At 40.6% G+C, this 27,815-nt stretch overlaps 1 protein-coding gene across 1 annotated transcript in view; it reads left to right on the top strand.

Annotated features, from left to right (window-relative positions):
• The window catches only part of LOC306961767 (neural-cadherin), a 424,067-nt gene that overhangs the window by 246,781 nt on the left and 149,471 nt on the right, over window positions 1–27,815 (top strand). Inside the window, exons 22-25 of the mRNA XM_079554643.1 lie at window positions 205–535; window positions 2,750–2,843; window positions 10,212–10,396; window positions 25,945–26,174. Coding sequence (XP_079410769.1) covers window positions 205–535; window positions 2,750–2,843; window positions 10,212–10,396; window positions 25,945–26,174 — 840 coding nt within the window. The remainder of the gene's footprint in view (window positions 1–204; window positions 536–2,749; window positions 2,844–10,211; window positions 10,397–25,944; window positions 26,175–27,815) is intronic.

The raw sequence follows: 27,815 nt of genomic DNA on the forward strand, positions 1-27,815 counted from the left end.
CACACCATATCAGCCCACATTAGAAAAGAAATCAGTGCAAATACTGTGCTTCTTATTTTACAGTATTTAGGTATGAATGAAAAAGCTGCAGAAAACAAAATGAGTTTCCCCAGAAAGTTATAACTTTGTGGTGTTGCCAGGTCAAAAGTATGTAATGCAAGATTTGAGTCAGCCCCAGCTCTGATGCGCTTCCTTTCTGTTTAGGTAGTAAGGTTGAACCAAACTTCAACTCTCATTCGAGCAGTGGACCAAGACTCCCTGGAGAATGGGCCACCATTTCACTTCACAGTCCCCGCTGAATATCGCCATAGCAACGATTTCTACCTCCAGGACAACCTAAATGGCACCGCGACCCTGACAGCACTGAGGACTTTTGACCGTGAGCGGCAGAAAGAGTTTCTCATTCCCATTATCATGAGCGACAGCGGGCGGCCGGCCAGAACCGTGACAAGCACCCTGACGGTGACCATCGGTGACCAGAATGACCACGCGCATGTGGCAGGGGAGAAGAAAATTTTCATCAACAGTCACAGAGGTGAGAAGGCCGACTTTGGACACAGTGTCCAAACATACACCTACACGCTGTACTTCTATTTGCTTTTCAAAGAGAGTGTTTCAGGGCAGACAAATGTGGCACAAAGTACGTCTGGAATAAAAAAAACTGTGGCGGGAAGCCAGTCAATACCATAACCCCAATGTTGTTAGTGTCATATATCTAAATCAGTTATTGAATATTTAATTCATTCATTTGAACAAAAATAAATCATTACAGTTTCAATAAATGTGATTTAATTTAATGTGACATGATTCTAAATGTACAACTTTGCCTCAGTTACTCCAGCACATGCCTCTGGTTAGTGAATGCGTTTTGATGCTTTCATTGATTTTTAAAAAAATACTACAACTAACGTGACCTGGATGTCACAAAATCGTCCGTGGTTTTTTAGGCTTCTTTTTTCTTTTGCTTCTGTATCCCTGAACCTTTGAGTCAATTTCACAAAACTAGACATCTAGGCCCCAAAAAAATGATGATGATCAAGATATTCAATGTTGTTTGCAAACCAAAAGAAGGTACTGTATTTCAAACTAAGCATGCAACTTACCAGTCTTTTGTGATTTCTTGTTGACAGGTCTTTCAAAATCAGCCATCAGACAATTATATGTTACCATGCTACAATATTGTTCTCTTATCAAAAATATGCATCGAACACCTTTGAGTAATCTTTGAATCATCGACAGTGGCTATTATTAGCACAGCAGCGGCAGCTCCCAAAAAGTTCCTCTTTTTCCCCCCAGAAAGCTCCTCCTGAGGTGCTAGGAATCCAGGAAATGCTTTCCAGCTGTTATTGTATTTTCTAGCCAACATAGTATAACACAATTTCAAAGATAAATGTGAGATTATGACCAAAAACCACAATAATACCCACTGTTAATATAAAAGATTGCAGTCAGGGTCGTCACAAAAACAAACAAAAGACACACCTGTGTAAGATCTTTGCACTAGCTTCTGTTGCCTCAAAGGATAGACAGTTCTCATGTGTCTTAAAGGAGCTAGACCTGATTTTTTTTTTCTAGTTATGGAATGAAATTTGTTTTGTCTTCCTTTAGTTGTAAACTCACACATTTGTGGGGAAGACAATGTAGATCTAATTATGAAGCATTTGTATCAATTTCATGAGCTTGCAGGATAGTTTTCTTGCATTTTTTGTGAGTTGTGAAATGTGCCTATATACATGTCCCTGTAAAGAACTGGGATGCTACAAATGTGTTAGGAAGATTGGGGATTAGTGTGTACCTCAACCAACATTTTAATTTACTGGTTTTCTCTTTCATTGTTTGAAATGAAAAAGTCAGGTGTAGGGCCTTTAATGGTTGAGGACCTAGGTATCTCAGTATGAGGCTGCTCTTCTAGCGCTTCCCAGAGAGCCGACTAAATATTGTAAAGCATCCTAATTACAGAACTCACTACCTGAAAACCTTTGAGACCTCAATCTGTATCGTCCAAATGAAAAACTGTTTCAATCACAGTATAATTCTTCAAACTAATTTATGTGATTGTTACTTGAATTCTTTTTTTTTTTATCTGCATATATAAATCAACACACTTTGAGTTGTAACTGGATATGAAACCCGGCCTATATATAATGTTCAGTCTGTATGTATTATGCCAAGATTGTGCTACTGCATTATGTACTCTAACTCTTCCACACACTCTAACTAACACTTAAGGAAAATAATATGAGAATAAGGACCATTTTTGGTACTATTTCTAAACACGAGACTAAAAATCAGTACCCCAAGGTCGTCTTTTATACTTTCAAGGGTGCTTTCATTTCGTTCAGAGAGTGGCAAATGGAGGTGGGAGAGAGATGGTAATAACACTCTTTCTACGTGATTATAATCTTTGAACACCCATACCATATTTCATGTAATGCATTTCCCTCTATCTGCGACAGCCATCTCAAATGTCACTCCAGCACGTGTTTTGCCTAAAGAACACAGAGAACATAGCCCGAGATCTATGGAGCCCTTTCAGATCTTCTGTATTTGAGATATTCCGTAATGAATTATAAAAGGCCACCTACCTCTTACAGGACACATGTCGCACATCTTAAAATGCATTTAAAATAAACGAAGGGCTGTGATGAAGCATTTGAACTCCAGTCACATATGGTGAGCTGGGCTGCTATTATTCAAAGAGACTGCAAAATAAAATGCTAAAATGCGTGATGACTTTATCTGCCTTCAGGTCGAATGCCTACCACGGTGTTGGGGAAGGTCTACTCTCCTGACCCAGACGACTGGGACAATAAGACCTATGTGTTTGAAGGACACGTACCAAAGTAAGTAAAATTTACTTTCAGAAAGAGCTATGTTGATATAATGTACTTACAGTGGCAAGAAAAAGGTAAGTACACCATAGGAATGATTAAACAGTGTCTGCTTAAAGTAATACCACCCAATCATTTACATTTTATCATATTTTTATTGTCCATAACATGTAAACATTCACAGGAGAGTGTGGAATAAGTAAGTACACCCCTGCATCTTGCTGAACTGCTGCAGAGACCATTCCTTGTAAAGAGGAATGGTCAAAGATTCTTCCTGATTGTTGTGAGCGTCTAATCTGCAACAACAGAAAAGCAGTTATTGCTGCAAAAGAAGGGACAGACAGCTATGTAATACAAGGGTTCATTTACTTATTCCACGCTGTTCTGAATTTCTCAGGTCTTTCTGCAAAATATCTTGATAAACCTGTGAATTAATTTTTCTATTGATGATAGCACAGGCCCTGAGGCAACAAAACAGCCTCATAGGGTTGACGTTGTGTGTTCCTTCCAAAATATTCAGCTTTGGGTTAATCAGTCCATAAAGAGCTCTTGGATGTGGAGCATTCAAGAGCTCTTTCGCAAACCAGAGTTGCAAAAGCCATTTTCCCGAGCATATTCAATCACAAATATTGACGGATTTTATTTGCAGTGCACGTGCACTGCGCAAAGTCCTCGAGATGACATTATGATCTAAATATGGTAATTGAAGTCATCCGCTGCAAAAGACCGGAGAAAAGTACTCGCACATGCGCACCCGTTACTAAACTTTGCAGCCGCTTTCTTTAGATCGTTCCACTCATGCAATATCATCTCCACTTTAGTAGCTCCGTTAGACTCCAAACTATCAAGTATTGGAATTAACAATATTGGACTTACGTTTTTTTTTGTGTTTTATTTTTCAGAGGGATTTTTTTAATATCTAATTCCCAGGCTGATATATTGAACTTTGCACCCTCCCAATAAAGAGGAAAACTTTTTTTTTTTTTTCTTTTTTTTTTTTACAGATGGTTGCATTGATCATTAGCTTCTTTGAAAAGATATCCAAAATCCCCTCAAACAACAAAATGAACAAATTTAAATCTGGGTCCATCCATTATTAAGATTTTGTTGCTGAAAATATAGGCAGTTTTGCCCATTTTTATGCACACACTGTCTTATTTTTGTATGAAAACATAAAATCACAGTAAACTTGCAATATATTTTCTCCTTAAATTTATATCAGTAATGTTTAGCAAAAGTTTCTAATTGATATCTCTAAACATTTTTTTTTTCCTATTCACCTGCAGTGTCTTCCCTTATATGCTGTTAGACGAGGCTGTGATTGGCTAAAACAAGGTGCTCGTGATCCAATCAGCAGCAAATAACTCGCTAAAAGTCCATTCACTCCAGGAGTGATTTAGAGCAGAGCCTTTCCAGATTTTTGATTCTGTGCTAACATTCTTTGCGCTGCTAAATCAATCCGGGGGAACGAGTGAAACCGTTTGGGAGCGCCGGTTATTTGAGAGCAGAAATGATCAGATCAACGTGCTGAAGTAAACCTGCCGTTGTTCTAAATATTGCGTGTTAGTGAAACAAAACATCAGGACATGGTTAGTGGCTCCAAACAGCCACTTAAATGCAATATAGGCCTTTTAAAAGAAATTCTACGGCCCATCTCAAGTTGCACAAAATAGTGGATGAACATTCATAATATCCTGAAAGGTGAGTTTTGAGAGCTTTGTTTTTGAAGGTCACAAATGTGGAAAGAGTTTTGATGTTGTAGGTGGTGGCGTGGGCGGTAATTTCCTGGAACGGCAATGGAAAAGGTCATAGAAAGTGTGTCATCCTTCTGAGTCGGTTTATATAACATGATTAATATTTTGATATATCTGCATTGCATTGTTATTATAACCCGTGGATCAGTTGTGACTTATAAAGCAATGCCATATCAACCTAGAGAGTCACCAAATGTAGAAACTGATGGAAGAGGCTGAGAAGGCTGGTTGTTCTGCTGATACGGCGGAATTGGGTTGTAGCAGCACATGCCTAAAACAACAAAGATAAAGTGGAAAGAGAGTGTACTTACATAAATGGCTGGAGAGGTAGGTGGGGAAGTGCCACATAAATTGAGATCATTTATTTTTACAACAAAATCCAGGAAACATAACTTATCGATTGCTCAAATGTGAACATGAAATCTCGTAAAAGTTCACTCGGCCCGCTCCGTTCTTGTCTGGCAGGGCTCAGTGTCTAGGATTTGCCGCCGTGATTGATCGAGGCATTATAATGTAAAGCAACAATACCCAAGAGTGAAATGGATCTTTGTGAGGAGGAGGGAGGCCAGATGTCTTGTACTGTGATCGCCTCTCAGGACTTGTCAAGCAGCCTGCTAATGAATAATTACCCTCTTCAAACGCTCAGACCACGGTGCACTGTACCACAGCAACACGATGTTCTTTTGGCTGCCATTTTGAAATGAAGAGCTATAGCTACAACCAAAAAAAGCAATCTGAAATACAATCGGATTTCTGCGATTTCTTTGAAGTCCATTTATGTGGGACAGCAGTTACTCCTTTTGAAGTGAGGTTCACCCACTTACTGAAATGTAGGGCTGGGCGATTTTGGACAAAAGATCACGATTATTTTCCCCATATTGATCGATCTTGATTTTTGATTCGATTTATGTTTTGGCATTTATTCTACAACAGAAGGTCTATGGCTCTAACCGTGTATAAATTAAAAGGAAAACAAGCTAATTCTATTTATTATGAAGGTGTTACAGTCGGAAGAATGGTATCAGCCCAGCCTACATCACAAACAAAGATCTCTTTTAATCCAGTGGAAGGTAAACAAAATATATGTTCTGCGTTATCCTTCTAAAACTTTAAACCCTGAGTGAAATACAAAGCACTTTCACAGTGTTATGTTATAGATCTGTTCAAAGCTCTCCCAACAAAGAATGCCTTTAGATCCTTTTTTTTAATTGTCCCCCATCCATTCTCACAAATTGCCGCAAATGGAGTCTGTTAGAACGGACAGAAGAATGGAAGCGTAAACTGCCTCGCCTGACATCCCACATTCACTGTAACATTAGCAAATAGTCACACAAGTGGCTACGAGTGCTTCATTATTTGATTTGCCGTGCTCAGCCTCGGATTTATCTGGCTCTAATTAAACTTGAATGAGCTCACGGGGAACACAGACACTAGAACCAAATGGGATTGCTTCCTAACATGTCGCTGTGCCTATTAGCCAGTCTCTGTTCTGTCCACACTTTCCTCCCTTTGACCTGAGAAACATTTAGGTTAGTCTTCCACAAAGCAAGGGATTTACAGTTCCAAAGGCACACGCTGTAAAACACTGAGAGAAACACTTAGCTAATGAGGCTACACTGGTTGGGCTTGTCCTCATCTTAAACCTTTGGGACCAATGGATCCAAAGGGGACATTTCACTTATTCAAATATGTGAGGAACTGAAGTTACAGATCATCTTCAGAGCTCTTTTGTGCTTACAGACTCACAGTTGATACCTTCTTTTTAGCTTTTAACCACTTCATAAAGACGTTCCCTCAACAAAATCAATTTCTCTGTGGAGCTGCGAGTGCGTACATATGTACAGGTGGAGTCAGCGATCCCACGGGCTCAACGCTTCTCTACCATGATAATATAAACTTAAAGGAACAGGCCACCATTTTCCCATTCTGAGATATGTTTTTACCTGAGCTTAAACGAGTTGATGCGTACCAGTCTGGTCATTGTGCGTGCCCATGGAAGAGCTTGGTCGCTTCTAACTTCACCCCCGTTTGGAGCTATAGGATTATACTGGGAGAGGCCAAATACTAACAACATCTTTGGTCATTGTGCGAGACTGAGCGCACGCACAAAGACAGGTACGCATCAACTCGTCTAAGCTCAGGTAAGAACATATCTCAGTATGGAAAAACGGTGGCCTGTTCCTTTAAGCTTAATCGAAATCCATGCTTTAAATATATCACACAGTGCATTGAACGGCACCTGTCAGAAACAGTGCGTTAAGACGAGGGGAGGTGTGTGTTCATATTTTAATTTCCAAATTTTCATGACCAGTTTATTGTCACACTTTATCTCGTGGTGTCATATCGTGTGATCGAGAAACACGACGTTGCTACTTAATAAAGTCCAGATTGTCAATTTTGATATATACAGTAAATTCATTCTTGAGCCACTTTGCCGCCGCTCCTCGCTCCACTCCGAACACAGAAGAAATGAAAAAAGATCATGATGGATTTGCTCGGATGTACTGTAGAGAAGGAGATGCAGAGGAATGCGGGAGTTTGATGGTTTTGCTGCAGCTGTGGAGTTTGGGTGGATTGTGGCCTTTAACCTGTTACTTGCCGTCCCCCCAAGGAGTAAGGGTTAGGTTTAAGGTCAGGGGTTAGGGTTAGGAAAGGCAAATGTGATGTCACTCAGACAGATCTTACACATAGTTTTGGAAACTAGAAGGTCTTGGCTTTCAAATGAGGTATCACACTGACAGTAACCCATCGCAAGAATGGGGGACAGAACTGGGTTTTGGGGCATTTTGAGCGGGACATCGCTTGTGAAAGTGTAGTCTCCAAAGTTTCAAACAATGTGTAACACGTGGAAATCTGATATTTTTTGGAGAAGATGTGGCAAGTTGAATTTAGGAACTGGTAATAAGTCAAAGAGAGGAATCGGCCTCTAAACTTTTGGGCTGTTCTCACCTCTCGGAGTGACAATAAGGCTCATTTAAATCTCATTTAGAAAAGCCGTACTGCTGTAAAGCTCCCCCTGTCGTGTCATGTGTGGGGTTTCAGAGTTCACTCACTCAAACGCACATAAACTGATCGACAATAGGCGTATGAATAAAACTGCCTTTTTTTGGGAATGGGCTAGAGACTTACTTTATTTATTGCATACTCTGGAATTTATGCTCTACTGTTGACACCCCTGATGTAGAGGCTTCTTCGTGGCTTCAACTGAACGATTCTGCAAAAAAAGGTTTTGGCCTTTTCTTCGAAACTTGGGTTGCCGTCTTGTGTCCCTGGTTCTCGCGACGGGTCACATATAGGTTGTAAACTCCAGTCAATACGCTTTGGGATTTAGATATGCACAATTGCTAACCCTAACTCTAACCCAAAACCTAACGCTAACCCTAAGCTGGCAGATAACAGGTAAGGTGCAAATGCAAGATGAAGAAGGGAACAAAGACTTTTCTGAGTACGAATTGCCTATAGCTGGAAAAGGAAAACCTAATACCAAAATGCTATTATCTAAATGACTTATCTAACTGGGCTTGCTTTAGAAATGATAAAGCCATTACTTTAATATAGAAAACCCCATTGATTGTTTTGTATAAACGCCACATGATGCACAACCCAAACAACAGTCATCTGCTGCTGCACCTTGGCTTTGCATGCTTTTTTTTTTTAAATAGCCAGAACTCTCAAACATGGAAGCAGAGCTGAGTGGATATGCTAGGTACCGTCCTTTCAGACTAATTGAGCTGCAGAGCACCACAAGATTAGTATAGATTTTTCCCCCCAATGACGCCAATCCTATACCTTAAAGCTTTCATGTAGATGGAGCATAATTCTAGTTTAAAGAGCTGTAAAAGTCACACGAGGACCTATGCAATTAACATCTTTTATATAAACCTGAGCTTATTCTTTATTACTTTTACTGAGAATAGCATGAGCATGCCTAGCCTTTCTGAATGATGTCCTCTTTGTCAGAGTGCGCTTTTCCATACAATAAATGTGCACTTATACAGATCATTTTTTCCCACTTAGCCGCTCATCATGCCGCTTTTATGGGAAAACATGGAAGGACTGGTCTCCATAGGCTAAGGCAAATGTCAGTAAAAGCCTAATGATTAATGATTTGCCCACTGGGGGTCGGGCTGGTGGATTTAGCTGCTTGACCCTTTCAGGCTCCTGGCCATTAGACAAGTGCCTGAGGCGGCCCACTCGGCAGGCAGCGATCAGAGAGTTTCGGGATGTGGAGATACCAGTGTGAAGCTTCTACTATAAACTTTATGCCATAGAAACAAATGCGTGCCTGCATTTACAAGATCTGTTAAAAAAAAAATCTGTTTAAACCATTACGTGTTCATTGTCAGGCAGGAATGGGTGAAACAGCAACATAAGGCAGGTCTGTGCTCTGAGTTTTAGTGCAGCTTGTTCTACTTGTAAACACTTTTTTGACAGTTAGGATTCAAGAGCAATAGTGCGGTGTGATATGAGAATTATTATTATTTCATTTTTTTAACAAATGTCTTGAACATTGCGATAAATAACTAAACCATCAAATTACAGAACAGTTTTAAAGTGCAATTTTTTGTTAGATGGGAGACTTCGGTGAGTTTGTGATATATTCTTGTTACATGGATATACCGTGTATCCGGTACTATGATGAACACAGTACAGAACTTATTTTTATCATTTGGAATTTATAATTTGATTATACTGGACTTAAATGTAGTTTTATGTATTCATAAAAAGTGCCAAAATCAAGACCGTAAGTAGATAGAAAATTAAATTGATTCAAAACTACCTTTAAATCTAAATACTATATTGGAAAGGTAACCACATTGCTCAACAGTTTTTGCTGTGTAAGTTCATAAAAAATACTAAAAATCTATCTATCTATCTATCTATCTGTCTATATCTATCTGTCTATCTGTCCCAGTCTATTAGTCTATCAGTCTATCAATCGATCTATCTATCCTATAATAGAACGTGACAAAAAAGCGACAACAGCATGGCAACTTCAGCTGCAGTTTGGGCTGAAATTGATGTGTTTTTTTGCTCAAAGTTGCCCATTTTGTCAAAATCTCTTTCCTCTGTTTGATGAAATGCAAATTTGAATAAATTAAGCATGCACCATTGATTGCTACAAATGAATCAATGAAGCTTCTGAATTTTTTTCTGTATTTGTGGCATTAAAATGGAAGTAAAAGCATTACATTTCACTTACGTCTGCGTCTATAAACCCTGGTATGTATTTATTTTTCATGTACCAGTGCTATTATGTTCAATATAGGCACAAAGAGTCTGGACATTTTTGCTTGTGAACATTTACTTTCGTTTTTTATTGTTTTTAGCTGTGTGTACCACCAACTATTTTTGTACTAATAACATCTCACCATATGTTTCAAGCATAACTATATGTGAAATAAAAACTGCACCTTTCTTTTCGGTCGAGTTGTCACCGGTCTCTGAGGTTAACACAGATTCCATCTCTCACTGTGCTGGAATAATCAAATGATGATATTTCATATTCAGATATCTCATGTTCAAACAGCAGACAAAGCACTGCCGAAGCATTGACTTGCAAATGACCCGCGGAAATGTTGACCACCTTTTGTTTTGTTTTTGTTGTTCTCTTCCTCCTCTCCAGTTACTTTATCCTGAACAAACGCACGGGCTTCCTCATCATCAAGGAGAACGCACCGCCGGGCACCTACCAGTTCCAGGTGCGGGTCTCGGATGGGATCTGGCCGGATGCGGTATCCACGGTAACGGTCCACGTGAGGGAGCTGCGGGACGAGGCCATCCACAACTCGGCCTCTCTTCGGCTGGCAGGTGAGAGGCACAGCTCACTCACACAGCGCCCGGGGGCCTGTAAACACTGGTCTTGCTCCCGTGTAGAAACTAGAGCCGGATCACCGCTGTTACGGACTGACTTGGCTGGAAATGTGTGGTTTTTGTTACAAAACCAGGGCAGCACAGCACACCCAATGCTCTTTACTGCAATGAGCAAAACACAAAAGTTCAAAGAGTTTTTAGACCTCTTCAACCTCTTACATCCCCCCTCCTTAACTGAGCGCATTTTCTCCAGTTCGGCTTTACCCAAATCCAAACCTTGACTGGAGCTACAGCCTATAGGCCTTTGTAATGCCTCATTTGTAAGCTACAAAATTGACCTAAACTGATCTATCTATCTATCTATCTATCTATCTATCTATCTATCTATCTATCTATCTATCTATCTATCTATCTATCTATCTATATATATATATATATATATATATATATATATATATATATATATATAACGCAGTGTAATAGAACGTGACAAAAAAGCCACAACAGCATGGCAACAGTGCAAGCAAAAATCTTTGAACTTTCGTCTCGGATGAACAACTCCTGTACGACTGAGACCTCGCACAGACACCAACATGAAAATGATATATTCGGAATTGAGTGATTGAAAGATATGAATGGCCGTAGTATTATTAACGTCAGTGTGTCATTCAGCTTTTTAGTGCACAGTTGGCATCGGTATGTTAGTGATGCTTGTGTGATATTCACCTCTGCTGCCCACGACCTCCCACCTGTGACTGAATCTGTGGGTCAATATTTACGGCGTGTCTGGCGCCATGCAAATTTAATGAGCTCTGATTACTGTTTGCTCTTGTTGTTTGCACTGTTTCAAATGAATGTCACACTCTTAGTTAAAGATGTTTCCTGAGCCAAAATTTACACCCATTATGAATCCCTCGGCTGTGACTCATGGACTCGCGCTTGTCAGAGAGAGAGGGGGAAAAAAAGCTCGTTTCCATTACCTCGACTCGCCTGTAAAATAATTAGTGGAAAGGTTTCGCCCGAGCAGCACATTTGCTCACATGTTGAGCAGCATCCATCATTACCTGATGTACAGCACGCCGGCTGTCTGCCCAGAATTAAATTCGCTTTAGAGAAATGGGACATGGCTGAAGGATTTTTATGATTTGAGAGATATTGAAATATACGCAGGAAAGGAGACCGAAAGGTGCACTTCTTAGGCTGCAAGAAAAGGCGCGGAATTCATGGGGAAAAAAAGTCAAGCCTCATATAAGGAGATAAAAGGATTTGCTTCTCATTTTGAAAACAGGGCTATGGTAAATGAATGTGCACCAAACCAAGGGCTGCTGTGGCAGAGAGCAGCTGAGGCCCTCATTTTAATATCGCTGTAAAGGAAATGAATCTGTTCTTGCAACTATGAATCACTCTATTAAATAGCTTTCACTATTCCTTAGCTCTTGAAAACTCATTTTGTGCCACAGGCCGGCCATCCTGTTTCTTTTCATAGAATCAGACCCAGTGGAGGCAGAATAAGAAAGCTGAACAAGGAGATCCTTGGCGTTATGTAAACAACATGGTGGCACATAAGCGCATTACACAAACAAGCCTGGCAAGTTTGGGCCAAGTTAGTTTTAATAACTGTCAACCAATGTACCATCTCAAAGCTTGGCTCTCAGGTGTCTAGTTACAAGTTAAATGAAATACATTTCTCAAATTTGTATTTTTACACTTTAAATTCCCTGTAGGGCAGGAGTTGAACATCAGGCCTGGGGGCTAAATTCGACCCTGCAGTACCTCTGATCCCATAGAGAATTTGTAGACATTACAGATACCGTTTGAAGTGCTCTGAAAAGGCTGAAACTACTATCATGCTATCAGTGCAACACTGGGATTTGGAGAAGGCGGTCCTTTACAATTGACAGGTTCGGCCCTTGTTCTTTTGATATGGGAGGAGCAAACTCGTGTCTCCCGCTGTTGTGCTCTGGAATCCAACTATACCTATAGAGTTTTAACCTTGTCCATTTTGAGTTGATGGGAGAAACCGGAGAACCCAGAGGAAACATACTCAGGCCTGAGGAGTATACAGACTGTACAGAATGGCCCTATACCGGTCATGGAATCAGACCCAGCACCCTCCTGCTGTGAGGCGAGAGTACCAAGCCACCATGCACTCCTTTTTAACGTGTAAAATATTAACGCAGTGCTAATGGGTAACTTTTTTAAACAAATTCAATTAAAAACAAAGTGTAAACTGCTCTTGTATGTATAGACCGCTTTAACCTCAATATTGTGAGTTGTACTTTAATCATTTGTCCAGAGAATGTCATAAACATCAATCAATAAGTAATTACTTACTAATTATCACCATTCTCTGGCGTCAGTCTGTATTTCTCTGGTCGTAGTTGAGGCCTGTTATTTGCAAATACGGCCCAGGAGTATAATAATCCAATTTATCTACATACATTCTGGGGCATGGCTGGTCACTAGATTGAAATAGCGTACCTGTCATCAGAGACTTGTTAGCCGTCTATATTGTATCGATTAGACCTGCCCTAAGCGGAAGTCTGCTACCGCTGAGAGCGCAATCATTCAAAGCTTTTAACCCGCTGTTCAGCCAAACAAAAAGTCACGTTGGATTGGTGTGCATAGCAACACAATATACGTTTGAAACAATAACAAGAAAAGACAATTTGAAACAGAGAAATGTAAAATAATAAAATGAAAAAGATCTTGTTTTACATACAGTAAGTGGTAGTGAAGTGGACACCAGATTTGACTCTTTTTTTTTTGCAGTTTACCTAGTCTCTTTTCCCGAACAATAGCCGGCATCAGCCCATTTAATTAGATTTCAACTCTTTTTTTTTTGTCTGCGAACAACATACACTGCAAGGGGCCAAAAAAAAAAGGCATGAAGCGATCAATCTCAACAAAGGCAAGACACGGCAGGTGAAAACATCGATTTTTCACACAGTGGTCAATGGTGAGATTTTTAGCTAGTTTTTTTTCCACCTTTGTTTTAATGAGTAAAAAAATACAAAGCTCTACCTTTGCGATGCTTATTTCATGATGTTTTGTCCACTGGCGAGCGTGAGTGATCCAAATATGGTCATTTTCTTACTGGGAAAGAGTCTTGCAACAGCACCCCCACTTTAGTTGCACATACAGACTCCAAACTTCCCAGTCTTGGACTTAACAATATTTATGACAGAGGGATTTTTCAATAACTAGTTCTTCCCTGATTTATTGAAGCTGCAATTCATAAACTAGAAGGGATTTCCAAAATCCTCTGAAAAAAATATTTCTAACTAATGTATCAACAAAATAAAACCATTCAATATTTAGATGTCGTCACTGAAAATATAGGTTTTTCTGGCCTTTTATGCAGCAAACTTCATTCTCCCTTGTATATTTGTATCAGTCATTCACAGCAAAAGTTTCAAATTAATATCTCTAAATTATTACTGTTTTCCCCTATTCACCTGCAGTGTCTCGCTTGATCAGATATGTGACGCATCATGAGAACGGGGGACACAACTCGGTTTTGAGCAAGACATCGCTTGTGAAAGTGAAGTCTCCAAAGTTTACAACAAGGTGTAACACATGGAAATCTGATCATATTTGGAGAAGATGTGGCAAGTTGAATTTAGGAACTGGAAATATGTCAAAGAGAGGAATTGGCCTCTAAACTTTTGGACTGTTCTCACCTCTCTCGGAGTGACAATAGGGCTCATTTACATCTATTTAGAAAAGCCGTACTGCTGTAAATCTCCTCCTGTCGTGTCATGTGTGTGGGGTTTCAGAGTTCACTCACTCAAACGCACATAAACTGATCGACAATAGGCGTATGAATAAAACTGCCTTTTTTGCGTGGCATTTGTTCGCTAAGATAAGATAAGATAAACCTTTAAAGGATGTGTCAACAACGCAAACCAAAGCAGCGGTGCCTCCTCCCCAAAACAACAAAAGGAAACAGGAAACGAGCGTATTCTAACGTGGAAACAGGCGGATGTTTTGTTGACAGAGCGAGATCATCAGAGATCAACTCAAATGCAAAATCCACCGTAACAAAACTTACTGTTTTACATGTGCTTTTGGAGGAAGCTTTTTTTTAACACTGAAGCTGCGTGGCCAAAGTGTTGTCCTTCAGCAGCGTCTCTGTCCCGCTGTTGCTGCTTTGCTATCAAGGCTCTTCATGAGGAAGCGGCGCCACATAATCCGTGATTAATAAATCCACTTCGCAGAAATCCTTCCAAACATGTTCGTTGTAACGTCCACGGTTCAGTTCGTCTGCTACAATCTACACTGTAAATTCCGATTGAGGTGGTAACATGAAATAAAGTGTTATAATTACTAGGAGACCTGAAATTTTCAGCATTTACCCTCTATTCCATGTAAGAAGTACATTTTCAAGAGAAAATTATGATTAATTGCTTTTCCGTTTTACAGCAACATGTTTCTGCTCCAAAAACAGGGTTTTACAAGTACTGACTAACTTTACATGATGCCAGTAATGATTAGTTGTCGTCCTGTTGTGCTCATGCACAATCCAAACTATCCATTATCAGATTCTGTCCCACTTACTAGGATTTGCCCGTTTTGAATAATATAGGCTGAACATTGGCTTGACTTGCTTTTCTCTTTATCCAGTACATGGTTTTAGTAACTCTCACTAACCCCCCCAGTGTCCTCTACTGCCCCCCTGTAATGGGAACTTGACTGTCTAGTAATCGCAATGGGCAAAACTAAGCTGTAACCTGTGCTGCCCGTGATTGGTTCAGGTCATATGTCACATGTACAGAATGAGCCAATCAGGTTGCTCTGAACTGTTTTGAATTCAAAAGAGAAGTGTTCGACAGCCCTCAGTGCATCATCAGCAGAAACAGCAGAAAACAGGACCTTTCCTGTTTTATTTCTCATTAATCCACATAAGGTGAGTGTGTCTTTGGATATATTTGTGTTTGCTCTGAGAGTTTGATGCATTGTTACTATTTTCAATATTTTCTATATTTGAAAAATGCAATAACGCTCTTGCTTTACCTTAAAACACATTTGTTATTTAATTTGGTGACCGCACAGTGGCCTGTCTAATACTAGTGATACAAATTTAAGTAGTTAAGCTCCAGACGTGTCATTTAAAGACAGAAAATAGAGTGTTCTCGTGCAAAAGTGCAGCAGCAGTACAGTCATGTTTGTATTTTAAACTCATGCTGCATTTACAGCACATATTAGCTTTGGCCATATTACTGTAATACTCATTACTTCAAATGTTAAATCAAGTGCAGCCTGTCCACAAAATGGCATATTATATTTTTCAGTTTGCACTCACCATTTAACAACTCACTGCATTAAATTAATGTACATCTAAGACCACTGGTTAATTAAAGTTTTTATTTTTTCCCCAGACAATGACAAATGTAAAGATTTAGAGACTGACTCTGCATCAAGGCCGAAGGTAAGACTGCACTGATCAGTGTTTTAAACAGCATATAATTTAATAAAATAATCTTTTAAATGGTTTGTGTGTCCAGTGTCAGACTGAGGAGTCCAGCTGTGGAAAGACCTGATGAGACGGAGCTGAACACGCTGAGGTGAGACGGACTCAAAAGTTTGTGTCAAAAACATTTACCTGTGGTTTGGACTTTTATCAGTCCTGATTTTTTATGATATAGTTTATCCTCATTGTGATAAAACTCTGAGGACGTTCATAGTCTTTTTACTGTGATTACTTACTGTAATTCTTTGTTTTACAGAAATCTGAACTGCTGTAAAAACTTTGAGACGATCTCAGCATCTAGGCAGTTGGTAAGACAGCACTAATCATTATACAGTGGGGAAAAAAAGTATTTGGCCAAAATCGAATAGAATGTCTATGTGAAACTGACCAAATACTTTTTTTCCCCCACTGTATTTGGACAAATTGGCCTGAAGTTGGATGTGAAATAACACTTATGAATGCTTTTGTGTGTGTCAGACTGAAGAGCAGCTGTTGAAGGATCTGCTGAGGCTGGAGCTGAACACACAGAGGTGAGACAGAGTCAGAGCTGAGATGTTTGGATGAGACAAAGCAACATTTTACCTGTAGGTTTTGGTCTTGCCATAGGGACTTGTATCTAAAGTATTTTTGTTGTTTTTATGTCTTACAGAAATCTGACCACACTGATGAAGACTTGACGGTGATTTACAAAGATGCCCTTCCTCCTGCTGTGAGTCTGCAGAACCTGCTGCATGTACAGAGTCTGTGGAACCTTCTGAGACACTTCAGCTCCTCGTCTTCATCGGCTCAGTACAGACTCATCCACCTGTTTGGACTGATGTGAACTATAACTGCAGAAATAGAGATGTTCTATCATTAACTGCACCTAAAAATGTAAGTGTTTTACACTGTGTTAATGTTAAATAAATTGACTTTATAACTACACTTTGTTTTGCTTTATTACAACATTTATATCTTGTACTAAATTTGTAAAACTTCAATAATGGGAATAACCAATAAACCATAAAGGGAACAGGAATATTCCATTAACCAGTACTAAGCATAATAGTACAGGTTAAGGCCATATTTAAGTAACAAAAGTAACCAGTACTCTGAATTACCAGTTGTCAGTACTAACATGTCTAGTAATCAGAACTTGTATCATAAGCAATGAATACTGTGAAAGCCGTCTTAATCATACTAGCGTTACTAGTAATCATGGCTTAACATTGGGAGTAATAGTTATGCATCGGGTTTACAACTTATCCCAAGTAAGCGCAATGAGTTGGAATTTACAGTGTATGCGGCGTCCATCCAACACAACCCTGTGTTTACCCAGTATGTAAATACACACAGACAAAGCCACGCCCCTACTGCACACTCCCAAATCTCCCTATACAAGCCAGTTTGAAACTGAAAGTTTACACTTCTGAATATACCAATGCTGCTAGCTTCTTTTGCGTTTTTCTCAAAACTTGGGCTGCCGACTTGTGTCCCTGTTGAGTGACTGGGCACATATGTTCCATTTGTTTTAACAAAGGATTTTTAGTAAGTCAGGTTTCTCTTTTTCTTAATATGAGAAAACATGTTGTGTATTATTTCTTTGCTGTATTGCTTACTAGTCTCAGCATCCCCCCCCCTCCCGATTGCGCAGATTTGCAGTAAACAGTCTCATTGATTCCCAGTCTCGGGGATTATGAAAATATTCTACTTATAGCATTACTTACACCCTCCTTGACATTTTAAATCCCATTTCAAGAACAAATGTGGAAGGCAATAAGGGCGCACAAAGAACGCGCTAGTTAAATCTGCCCGGCTCAGATTAAGTCTCCCACTCGCTTCTTTCTCCCCGTCTCAGTATCGACGCAAAGGTGGTAAACAAAAAGTCCTTGAAATGTGCCCCGAAAATGAGCTTAGACTTAAATAGCTAAGATGGTATAAGCACATAAGGGAAATTACCTGCATTTAGGACGATCATAACCAACCAACCAAGGATTAGGTGTAAGTATTTTATTTTAATGTAATGTTGAAAGGCGTCATACAGGAAACGGGATGTCAGTTTGAAATGTCTGCACAAGTTGTTCCAGGAAGTCACTGCATGAATAGTCGTGTGTGACACAATGTGAAATAGTTTGGATACAATTGGTTATTGTTATTTCAGATGGACATTATAGCCTATACAGTTACAGTTTAAAGGCAAATTCTGATATTGAATTCTGTGTGAGCATATCATTTGATAAGACTGTCTGAAACATAACACACTTTCACTTAACACTGAACAGTTTTCTTGCGTATAAAGCGCACTCTGCTGTCAAAATGTGAACCTTGTCGTCTAAACTTTCATACACAGAGCAGAAGAAGGACACTGCACAGCAAAACACTAAAAATTAATACGTGTGAGTGCTTTCGAGTTGTAATGAATGTGTGTTTGCTATAATTGAGAATGCATATGGGATCCCCAACCAGTTACTCAGGAGCTGCCAATGGCTCTCCAGCCCTTTTCCCCAAAGGCTTGTTATTTCTACATACAATTAATAAATCATACTTTAGATGCATTTTCTTATTGACCTGAACGCTCACTGTAATACATTTGCACATGTGGAACACCGTCTAGCAGATAGTAAAGTAAACCGACAAAACTCGAGCTCTACATACAGTACATAGCTTTATTGTCAATTCTACCACACACAAAGCACACAGAACGTCGACTGTAGGTTGCTATTAAACATTTGGTGCAAAAAAAGCCCCAAACAATAGTCAACAGAACACTATACAGAGCAGTAGAAACAATATACAGAGGGGTGTGTTCTTAAATAGGCGTGGCCATTCCAGGAGGATTGGTCCACCAATCGAACACGAGGGCTCATACAGTTAGAGTGTCCATATACAAAGACACAGGTTTAAGGCACATATCAAATTAAAGGGGTTAGATGCAAGTTGGTCATTTTATGCTCACTGCCACCTCAGGTCTTATGCGGAACTGCAGCTTCTATATTAAGCTCATGCATGACGGCACTTCGGACACGAAGTAACACAGGATTTTGAAGCAGTTGTGGTTAATAGCTCATTCTACATATTAGGACATTATTGGAACATGTAGGGGGAGGAAAATACATAATTTTAACATGTTTAAACTCCGTATAGTCGCTTTTACATACAAAAAGCAGTGGTGGGACATCCGCGACTGCCACAACGCGGATTGATTGCGCGCATACAAAGGGCCTGTCTCACCGGCTGAGAGATAAGTTGGTGACTCGAATTGCTGTTGGTCATGGAGATGTCTCCGAGACGCCCCCTGGAGATAAGGCGAGTCTCTTGGTAATCTCGGTGAAAACCAACAGGTTCGATCACCGAGAGTTCTACGCGGTCTCAAGCAGACATTTGCAGGGACGTCACAGAAACGTCAGGTACAACAAATAGTATTCGTGACACAACTGCTTGAGACCTCGCACATATGGAGACTACATCCGCTGAAATGTTCAATTTCACAGAGACTACCAGGAGACTCGCTTTATCTCTAGGCAATGACAACTTGAGTCTCCAACTAGTCTCCAGGCTGGTGAGATAGGCCCTTAAAGAGAAAAAATACGGTAGAAGAAGAATCTTTGTAGGATTTTACTGAGAGAGGACTTGTGCGGTAGAGAGGAAGGTGAATGTACAGGTTTAACAGGGTGGCACATGCGCATTAAGAATTTGTGAATATTTGATTTTCCAGTGTCGTGCTGACAACAATCAAGAGACATAATTATATAGTGTTTGTAATAGATGAAGAAAAAAGAAAAAAAAATGTCTTCGACTGGCTGTAAATTAAAAGCGCAATGTTTTATTATTGATTTTCTTCTCCATGATTCATGTATCAAACCTATCTAACTTTGTTTTTCCCAAAAGGCTGCTCTAAGACTCAAACTTTTATGGGACATTCATACTTTATTGCTTTTTTAATGGCTTGCAAATCGATTAAACAAGATAAAACGCTCCTTTCTCGCCCCATCCATTTTCCAACGATAAATCATCTTTGTTTTTTTTAATTTACCCGAGCCCTCTACCATCACCTACCATTGTCAGACGTGCGGGGATGAGCCTGATCGCGGTTTGCCCGTGGGAAGGAGAGAGGAGCGCCGGTGAATAGTGCATTTGGATCAGAGCCAGGTGCGAAGGCTGCCAGTGCACGTTAGGAGTTACTAGCCTCTCCCCCGGCTTCCATCTATCCGGACTGTCTCTCCCCAGCGCCGCACTGACTGATGGGAGCTGACATTAGCCTGGATCCCCTGTGCCGCTGGATGGACTGGGGTGTAGTAGCTATGAGCTCATTCTCTCTTGTCTCCTAATGCAGCGGCTTAGACTGCCTCTGCAAACTATAGGCCTGAGCACCCAAGCCCATCCCTTTTGTACCGGGGTGGGAAGTGCAAGAGGGCCAGAAAGATGTCAGGGTTAGAAAGGTTTGCTGAAAAGGTAGATTGCAGGTTAGACGATTGGCCTGGACGGATTGGCCAGTTACGGATGACACTTGGCATGGTGATAGATCATGATAGAGATCCTGCACTCGGTCAGCCAGGGCTGGACTGGCAGAAAAAATCGGCCTGGGACTATTGGGTCAAGACCGGCCCTCTAAAAAAAATAAACTCTCATATTCAATGCAATAGTCGAGGTGATGAGCAAAACAATAAGCCCTTGGCTTGAACTAAAGCAGTATAAGCTACGAATCGAGGACAATAGTTGCATGTTGTTTCTGCCGAATTCAAGCTAACACCTCCGAGCACTCAACACTTTAATCTTGTCCTTTACAACTTGAAGGAACTTTTGTAAAGTTACTTGACAATCTTATAATGTGCGTTCCGTTAATGAAGTTCCTCTCGCGACTGCAACACAAATAAACGTATATTCGCAATGTGAGGGGCATGAGTGTTATGTCCCAGAGGCCCATTGCTCATTATACGAGATTATCTGGGAACCATAACTCAAGAAAGCGCCACCAGAAGGGTATAAAAGGTGTCACATCCCTCTATTGGAGGAGTTGTGTAATTGCATCTCTGTAATGATAGAAATTCTAATGGCTTTTCCCGCTAATTGTGGGCCAGTGTAAGGTATAATGGGCCTTATCTCGATCCTCCCGAATCTCCCGATGGCCAGTCCAGCCCTGCGGTCTGCACAAGACTTGCAAGCATGAGCAACTGGTCTTTTCTGCGTGTTTCAGGCCAGAACTGGAGGTGGAAACCGTTGCACGTGGAGGCGATGCACCCAGACACAGGGTGAACATTAGAATTACTCACAGGAAGTCTTAGCCGGTTTAGGAATCAAACAGCATGGGCCACTATGGATTTTTAAGAGTTGACATTCATTTCACTTTATTTAGTTACTTAAAGGGACTATACAGAGTTTAAGAACATCAACCAGTGCTCCTCCTGTGACCAAAACAGTGAAGATGGCGGACGCGACACAACGATCTTTCACCAAAGAAAAAAAAGAGTGGTGTGCACTGAATGGGTGCTGCTGCCGGATGCTCTCTCATCGAATGCAATTTCTCCATCTGTGAGATCAATAAAGTGTCATCTTATCTTATCTTAAAAACGTTAAAGTTAAGCATTTTCCTCCCCCTACATGTTTCAACAATGTCCTAAGGTGTAGGTGTACCTATTCACCACAACTGCCTCTAAAATCCTGCACTGTCACTCAAAACGGTGTTAATTCGGGTCCGAAGTGCTGTCATGCACAAGCTTAATATAGAAGGTGCAGTTACACGTATGGCCCGAGGTGGCAGTAGTGAGCATAAAATGGCTAACTTGCATCTAGCCCCTTTAATTTAGAGTATTCTCAGAGTACCATGAAAAAAAAACCTGAACTAGCACGCTACTGTTACTTTTGAGTAATATTTTTGAAAAGTTTTTTCAAAGCAAGTAATTAGCTAACTTCCCATCATTTCTGTGGTGTTAGAATTAACCCCACATGTGTTTTGCGGGGGTAATTAACTCATGCATCCCAAAAGGCTCTTCCAACTCTTCCATTAGAATCACTATCCACTTCCACTCACAAATTGGTCCTTTATGATTGCCATTTCATCTGGCTGACTCCGGCCAGCTGGACAGGCCTGGTCACTCTCCGCTCTTCAAAGAGATCTGCCAATGCTCCTCTTTCACCAGCTGTCCACACCAAATCAATGAGATTCAACTTTCTGTTTATTCAGTTGCTATTTTTGCCAACTCCCATGTCATTGAGTGCAGAGAAAATAATGTTACACTCTGTTAATAGTGAAATTATCTATGGAAATGTAACTTTTGTTACTTTTGTAGTATTGTACGGAGTTATGGAGACTCTCTCGCAGTTCTCCAAGCATGGCTAAGAACTTTTTTTTTGTTGGAAAAAGGATGAACACTGCAGTTATGAGTTGTCAAAAAGTTAGTTTGTTGAAAAAGTGGTCAGTGGTTTGTCCAGAATCTTGACGGAGTAGACTGCTTCAGCTTTTAAAAGGAAAACAGGAGTGGCCTGACGAGGCAGCAGCAACCGTCCTTCTGCCAGTGAGTGGGCAAGCTATATGAAAGTTACGCATTTGTCTTTTTCTAGAGAATTATTGCTTCGATGTTGAAAAGTCCTCATTCATGTCATTCATTTTCAGAATAATAAGTCCCTATAATGTACAGAAATTACTTTTCATTTTATCATTACTGATATATGTAATTTCAGTGGGTTTTCTAGTATTGCGAACAAGAAAATAGACAGTCAAACATCCATCCATCCATCCATCCATCCATCCATCCATCCATCCATTTTCTGCTACTTGTCCGTTGCCGGGTCGTGGGGGCAGCTGTTGGAGCTGCCCATATCACATTGCACCAGCCCCTATGGCTCCTCCTGCAGGTGGTGGGTCCACAGAAGGACGGCCTCACGATTCCAACTGGGCCTGTTGGTCTCTCATAAGGGGCTTCTGAACTGCTCTTTGTCTGACCTGTCACCTAGGACCTGTTTGCCATGGGAGACCCTACTAGGGGCATGAAGCCCCCGACAACATAGCCCCCAGGATCACTCAGGTGCTCAAACCCCTCCACCACGTTAAGGTGGCGGTTCCAGGAGGGGGACAGTCTAACACTAAGATCAATTTTCACAACCTTTTCTAGCTCACGCTGTTCATGGGCCCCATTACCTAGCGAGAAAATTGCACCATTTCACTCAAAAGAAAGCATTTCTTCCACTCAAATTTCCACTTGCATTTACCAGTTTAACCACCACCTGCCGCTCCAAATAACAACTTTAATTAAAAGCGCAATTTGCCACAAAAGTAGCTATTTTTTAATGAAATGTCCTGCTTAAATTTAAGGGCAGAGAGTTGTACACAAAAGTCAACCCACCACCAGTGTAATGAAACACTACAAAAGACTGAATGCACGATGAAAGCTCGCTGCATTCTCCTCTCCGCCCACTCACTTTCTGCTGAGAAACATCGACCGCACTTAGCGGCTTCTTGTGTGCTTCCATTCTGTACATGTGTGACAAGCTGCATTTGATGCTTAAGTGTAAAGTGCCACATATTTCATAGCCCTATTAGTTATTTTTTGAGCCATATAAAAAAATATTGTTAATATCCCACCAGCCTCTTATTTCCCGCAGTCCTTTGTGTAATGACACTATACAAAAGTGAAAGAAAGCGGGAGATTTGTAGGCAGTGGAATACTTTTAAGGCTGAAATAGTTGTAAGGTTTGGCCCTTCAATCAAGGAAAGCGATGCAATTATTGTGACATTACTCACACTCTTTTAAAAGGATTTTGTATAAATCGGTCGACTCCATTTACTACCAAGTTGGCCTCGATTTGTTGAAAGCTTTGCCCGAGCAGGTGCGGCCTGAAGCTGTGACTCAAGACCCACAACTCCCGCTGCTAATGGTGATTACAAATTGGACCGCCATTGTCGGCATTGTAATTGCTTAACTAGCGTAGCATGTTTTCAAATCAATACCTACCACACCCACAGAGCTCAACTTTGGATCTGATTTGTCCTGGACACATTTTTGCACAGTGTGGCTGTACTGGAACCAAATGGATTATAATATGATTATTTTCATTGTAAAACAAAAAAAACACACCACAATGTTTTGCTTGCTGTAAAAAATAAGTATTTTCCTCCCCCTACATGTTTCAACAATGTCCTAAGGTGTAGAATGAGCCTAGACATATTCACCACAACTGCCTCTAAAATCCTCCACTGTCACTCAAAACGGTGTTAATTCGTGTCTGAGGTGCCGTCATGCACGAGTTTAATATAGAAGGCGCAGTTGCACGTATGGCCTGAGGTGGCAGTAGTGAACATAAAATGGCTAACTTGCATCTAGCCCCTTTAAACATGGTCTCTTGCATCAAGCTAATTTAAAAGGAAGTGACAATTTATTTCTTTTTCTTTTTTTACTCAAAAAAAGCCACTCGGAAAATTTGACTTATTGAATTATTAAAGCCACACTGCGGAACTTTCCCGGCCATATGTTTCTGAGTCAAAAGAACAACCAGTCGTTAAGCTCAGAACATGAATAAACATGCCAGCAAAGCCAATTGTGTTAAAGCAGTACTAAGTAACTCTTGCCCCCAGAGGCCATAAGCGCAACAGCAGGTGTCGTAGCAAGTTACGATTTTTTAACTTATTAATTGTCTTGGAGAGTAAATACTACACTGACAGGAAAGGCGAATGGAGAGAGGGATATTGTACATCCAATTATACAATGGAAATATTTTTTTTCACTCAAACTCAGCTGTAAATACTGTTTAAAGTGACATTAGCCCGCAGTTAGCTTTGCCCGTTAGCATGTTAGCTTCTTCTTCGTGATTCCATTAGTGTGTATTGCTGGCTCCGGTCCGGTGGCAGACAAGTTGCAAACATGGTTTTCTGGCCAGAGACACCAGGGGGAGATGAATGACCCCCCAATCATCCCATAAACACTTGTATTACCCCCACAGGGACTACAAAAATGATTTATTATGGTAAACACGTTACTTTGTACTGCTTTAAGCAATTAAGCATTTGAAAGTGGACATTATGTGTTTAAACCCAAACAGAAAAGAATGGTATTCGATCCTGACATATGCAGACAGTTAGCAAGCCGGCTAGTTCAGAAAATGTCAGCGTTCGTTAGCCCGCTCAATGTATTTTTTCCTTTAGCTGTTAGCATTTAGCCATGAGACATTACAAATTAGTGTCAAAATCGGCGGGGACACTTCGCCCCTCACTCGCAGCCCAAAAATGTGAAGCTCTCTGCAATGTTTCACCAATCAACATGAAACAAAAAAAGGTCTCTCTCCAAGCCTAGAGTATCCATATGCTTTTGTGAAAGATCGCGCAATGAGAAGATCTCCACATGTCCCCGTACGCCCCTCACATCACAGAGGGAGCGGTGGGGCTTGAAAAACATCCGCGCATCATTGCATTTGGCTCGAAGACGCTATGAACACTACCCAGACGCTGCCACTCGAGTAACTGCTGCAAATGTAAATGCCCAGAAAGGAAAAGGTGTGAAATATGGGTAGGGACTGTCCCTGCCGGCCCAAAATTGGTGGGGACATGTCCACACCAGACCTTAAGGAAGTTATGCCCATGAATCCAGATGTCTCAGCTGTTGTCAAGGTGATATCAAAGCCTAGTCGGAAATCAATGAAAAGATATTTAGAGATTTTACTGCTGCTTTGTGGGGTCGGATTCTCATCCAATGGCCACTTAACCCCTTATTAAGAAAGTGTTTGTGAGAGAGAAACCACAGAAATTATATAAATGCCAAGAGACGAATATGCCCTACCTCGCCATACTTTAACAAAGGGACTGGCTTCTCTTTTCATTTGTATTTGTGTTTGGCTACTCGTAGTCAAAGCAAAGCAGCGACATCTCAATGGAGACGAGATGGAGATGTCCCGCTCCCATCAATGTTACGAGCCTGCTGTGTTCAGTAAAAACATACAGTACTTTTATATTATTCTGTTTAATGGGTGAAATGTCATGCAGTATGGCTTTATTCAAAAAAACAGTTTTTAAAATGTTTATCAGGCTGTCCTGGATGTGGCAAATACGGTTCAGAAAGCGAATCAGCCGAATATGCCTTTAACGTGTTTGTTTGTGTTTTCCCAGACATTACGGCCAAGGAGTTCATCGACCTGAGGGGCAAGCAGCGCAGCCGATACGAGCTCCTGGTGGACTTCCTGTCAGAGATGTTGTCAGTGCCCCCGGATGACGTCAATATCTTCAGCCTGATAGACGTGAAGGACAGGATGCTGGATGTTCGCTTCGCCGTGTACGGGCCGCCATCCTTCCTGCAGCCTGAGAAAATGCTTGGCTATCTCGCCGCACACAAGCAGAAGGTATGAGAGAGCATTTTCAGATTACCGTGAAGCAGTGTTGCTTTTGGCAGCCCTCTTTCTTAGTCTTTTGGACGTAAATGCTTTAAGTTTTAGTCACATGTTGTCATTTCTAAATGTGAAGTCTAGTTTTACTTGATGAAAAGTCAACAAGGTTTTGGTTTAGATTTAGTCTAGTTTTAGTCAGTTTCATCATTTAAAAAAGAATCACAATTTAGTAGGTACTTCAGCAAATTAATTTAAAGGGACTACATGGAGTTTAAAAACATCTGGGGTAGGCAAGTTTTCTTGGTGGAGGGCTGAATAGAACAAGAATAAAACCCACTTGAAATCTGACAATTGTTTTTCACTTGAAATGACACTGAATTATCTGAATTAAGAGAATAACTACTACTAGAGGTTTTATCTCAAATCAACTCAAACCTTAGGTTTAATCTCTTAATTCATGTAGATTCATCATTTCTTCCTTAAAACGATTATTCTTTTTCCAGTGCACTTCCTTCAAATGCCAGTGTTGTACATAACATATGACCTAATTGGGTGTATTGACAGTATTTCTACCTTTTTTTCTCCAATTTAACGTTTAATGTTAAAAGTACTATCTGATTTGTGTTTGAGATTGATAATGTTTCTCAAAATCATCTTGAGGGCCAGAGGTTCTGTGCTGAAGGGCCGGATTTGGCCCTCAGGCCTGACGTTGCCTACCCCTGCATGTTCCAGCAATGTCCTACTGTGTAGAATGAGCCCAGACCTATTCACCACAACTGCCTCTAAAATGCCGTCATGCACAAGCTTAATATAAAAGATGCAGTTACACGTATGACCTGAGGTGGCAGTAGTGAGTATAAAATGGCCAACTTGCATTTAGCCCCTTTAAGTTGAAAAGTATCGATAAGTATTGGTAATTGGGTCGACAAGCTGTGCTAAGGTTTTGACAGACAATGAAGTGTCATTGTGAACATGGCTTTTCCCAAAAGTTGCCGCTCTCCTCATTCTTTGATCATCACTTCGAGATTTTTATTGCTTTCTGCGCTTGTACTGTATTTAATTTTTGTCACCAAATAGCAAGTTTTAACTCGTCAACGTTACGAAAACAACACTGCTGTGAAGGTTTTTTGCTAATAAAATTGGCAGTGGTAGAAATTGCCTGTGATTGGAGGTTGCCTAGATTGGGAGCTGTGTCGTGTTGCTTCCAGTGGTCCAGGAGTTTTCCACAGTAGTCGTTCCTCCCCTGTTATTATTCAAAAAGGGATTTGCCAAGCATCCTTCTCCAGATGACACATGGCGTTAGAAAAAAAAAAAATCCACCAGTAACACACATTATTATTAAGCCACATCATCTTCAAAAAGATTTAGTTCTTTGTGTGAGACTCTGCTAATCCCTCATAGGAAATCAACTGGATGCCTCTCGTGTGACAGCCCAGGAAAAAGTCACGTGTTAGTTCTCTGCACACTGTAGATGTTAGTAGATTTCTTGTGCTTAAAGTATAGTTACTCTGCCTGGCCAAAATAAAGGACATCCTGAATTACCATATTCCTAGATAACAATGCTAAGATTATTCACACTGAGAAAGAGCGGTTCAGGGAGCTGAGACATCATTTTCACACCACGGAGTCCAGATCTTAACCCCATTGAGAATCTTT

This window comes from Gobius niger, assembly GCF_951799975.1.
Source record: "Gobius niger genome assembly, chromosome: 4".
In the NCBI taxonomy this organism is placed as follows: domain Eukaryota; kingdom Metazoa; phylum Chordata; class Actinopteri; order Gobiiformes; family Gobiidae; genus Gobius; species Gobius niger.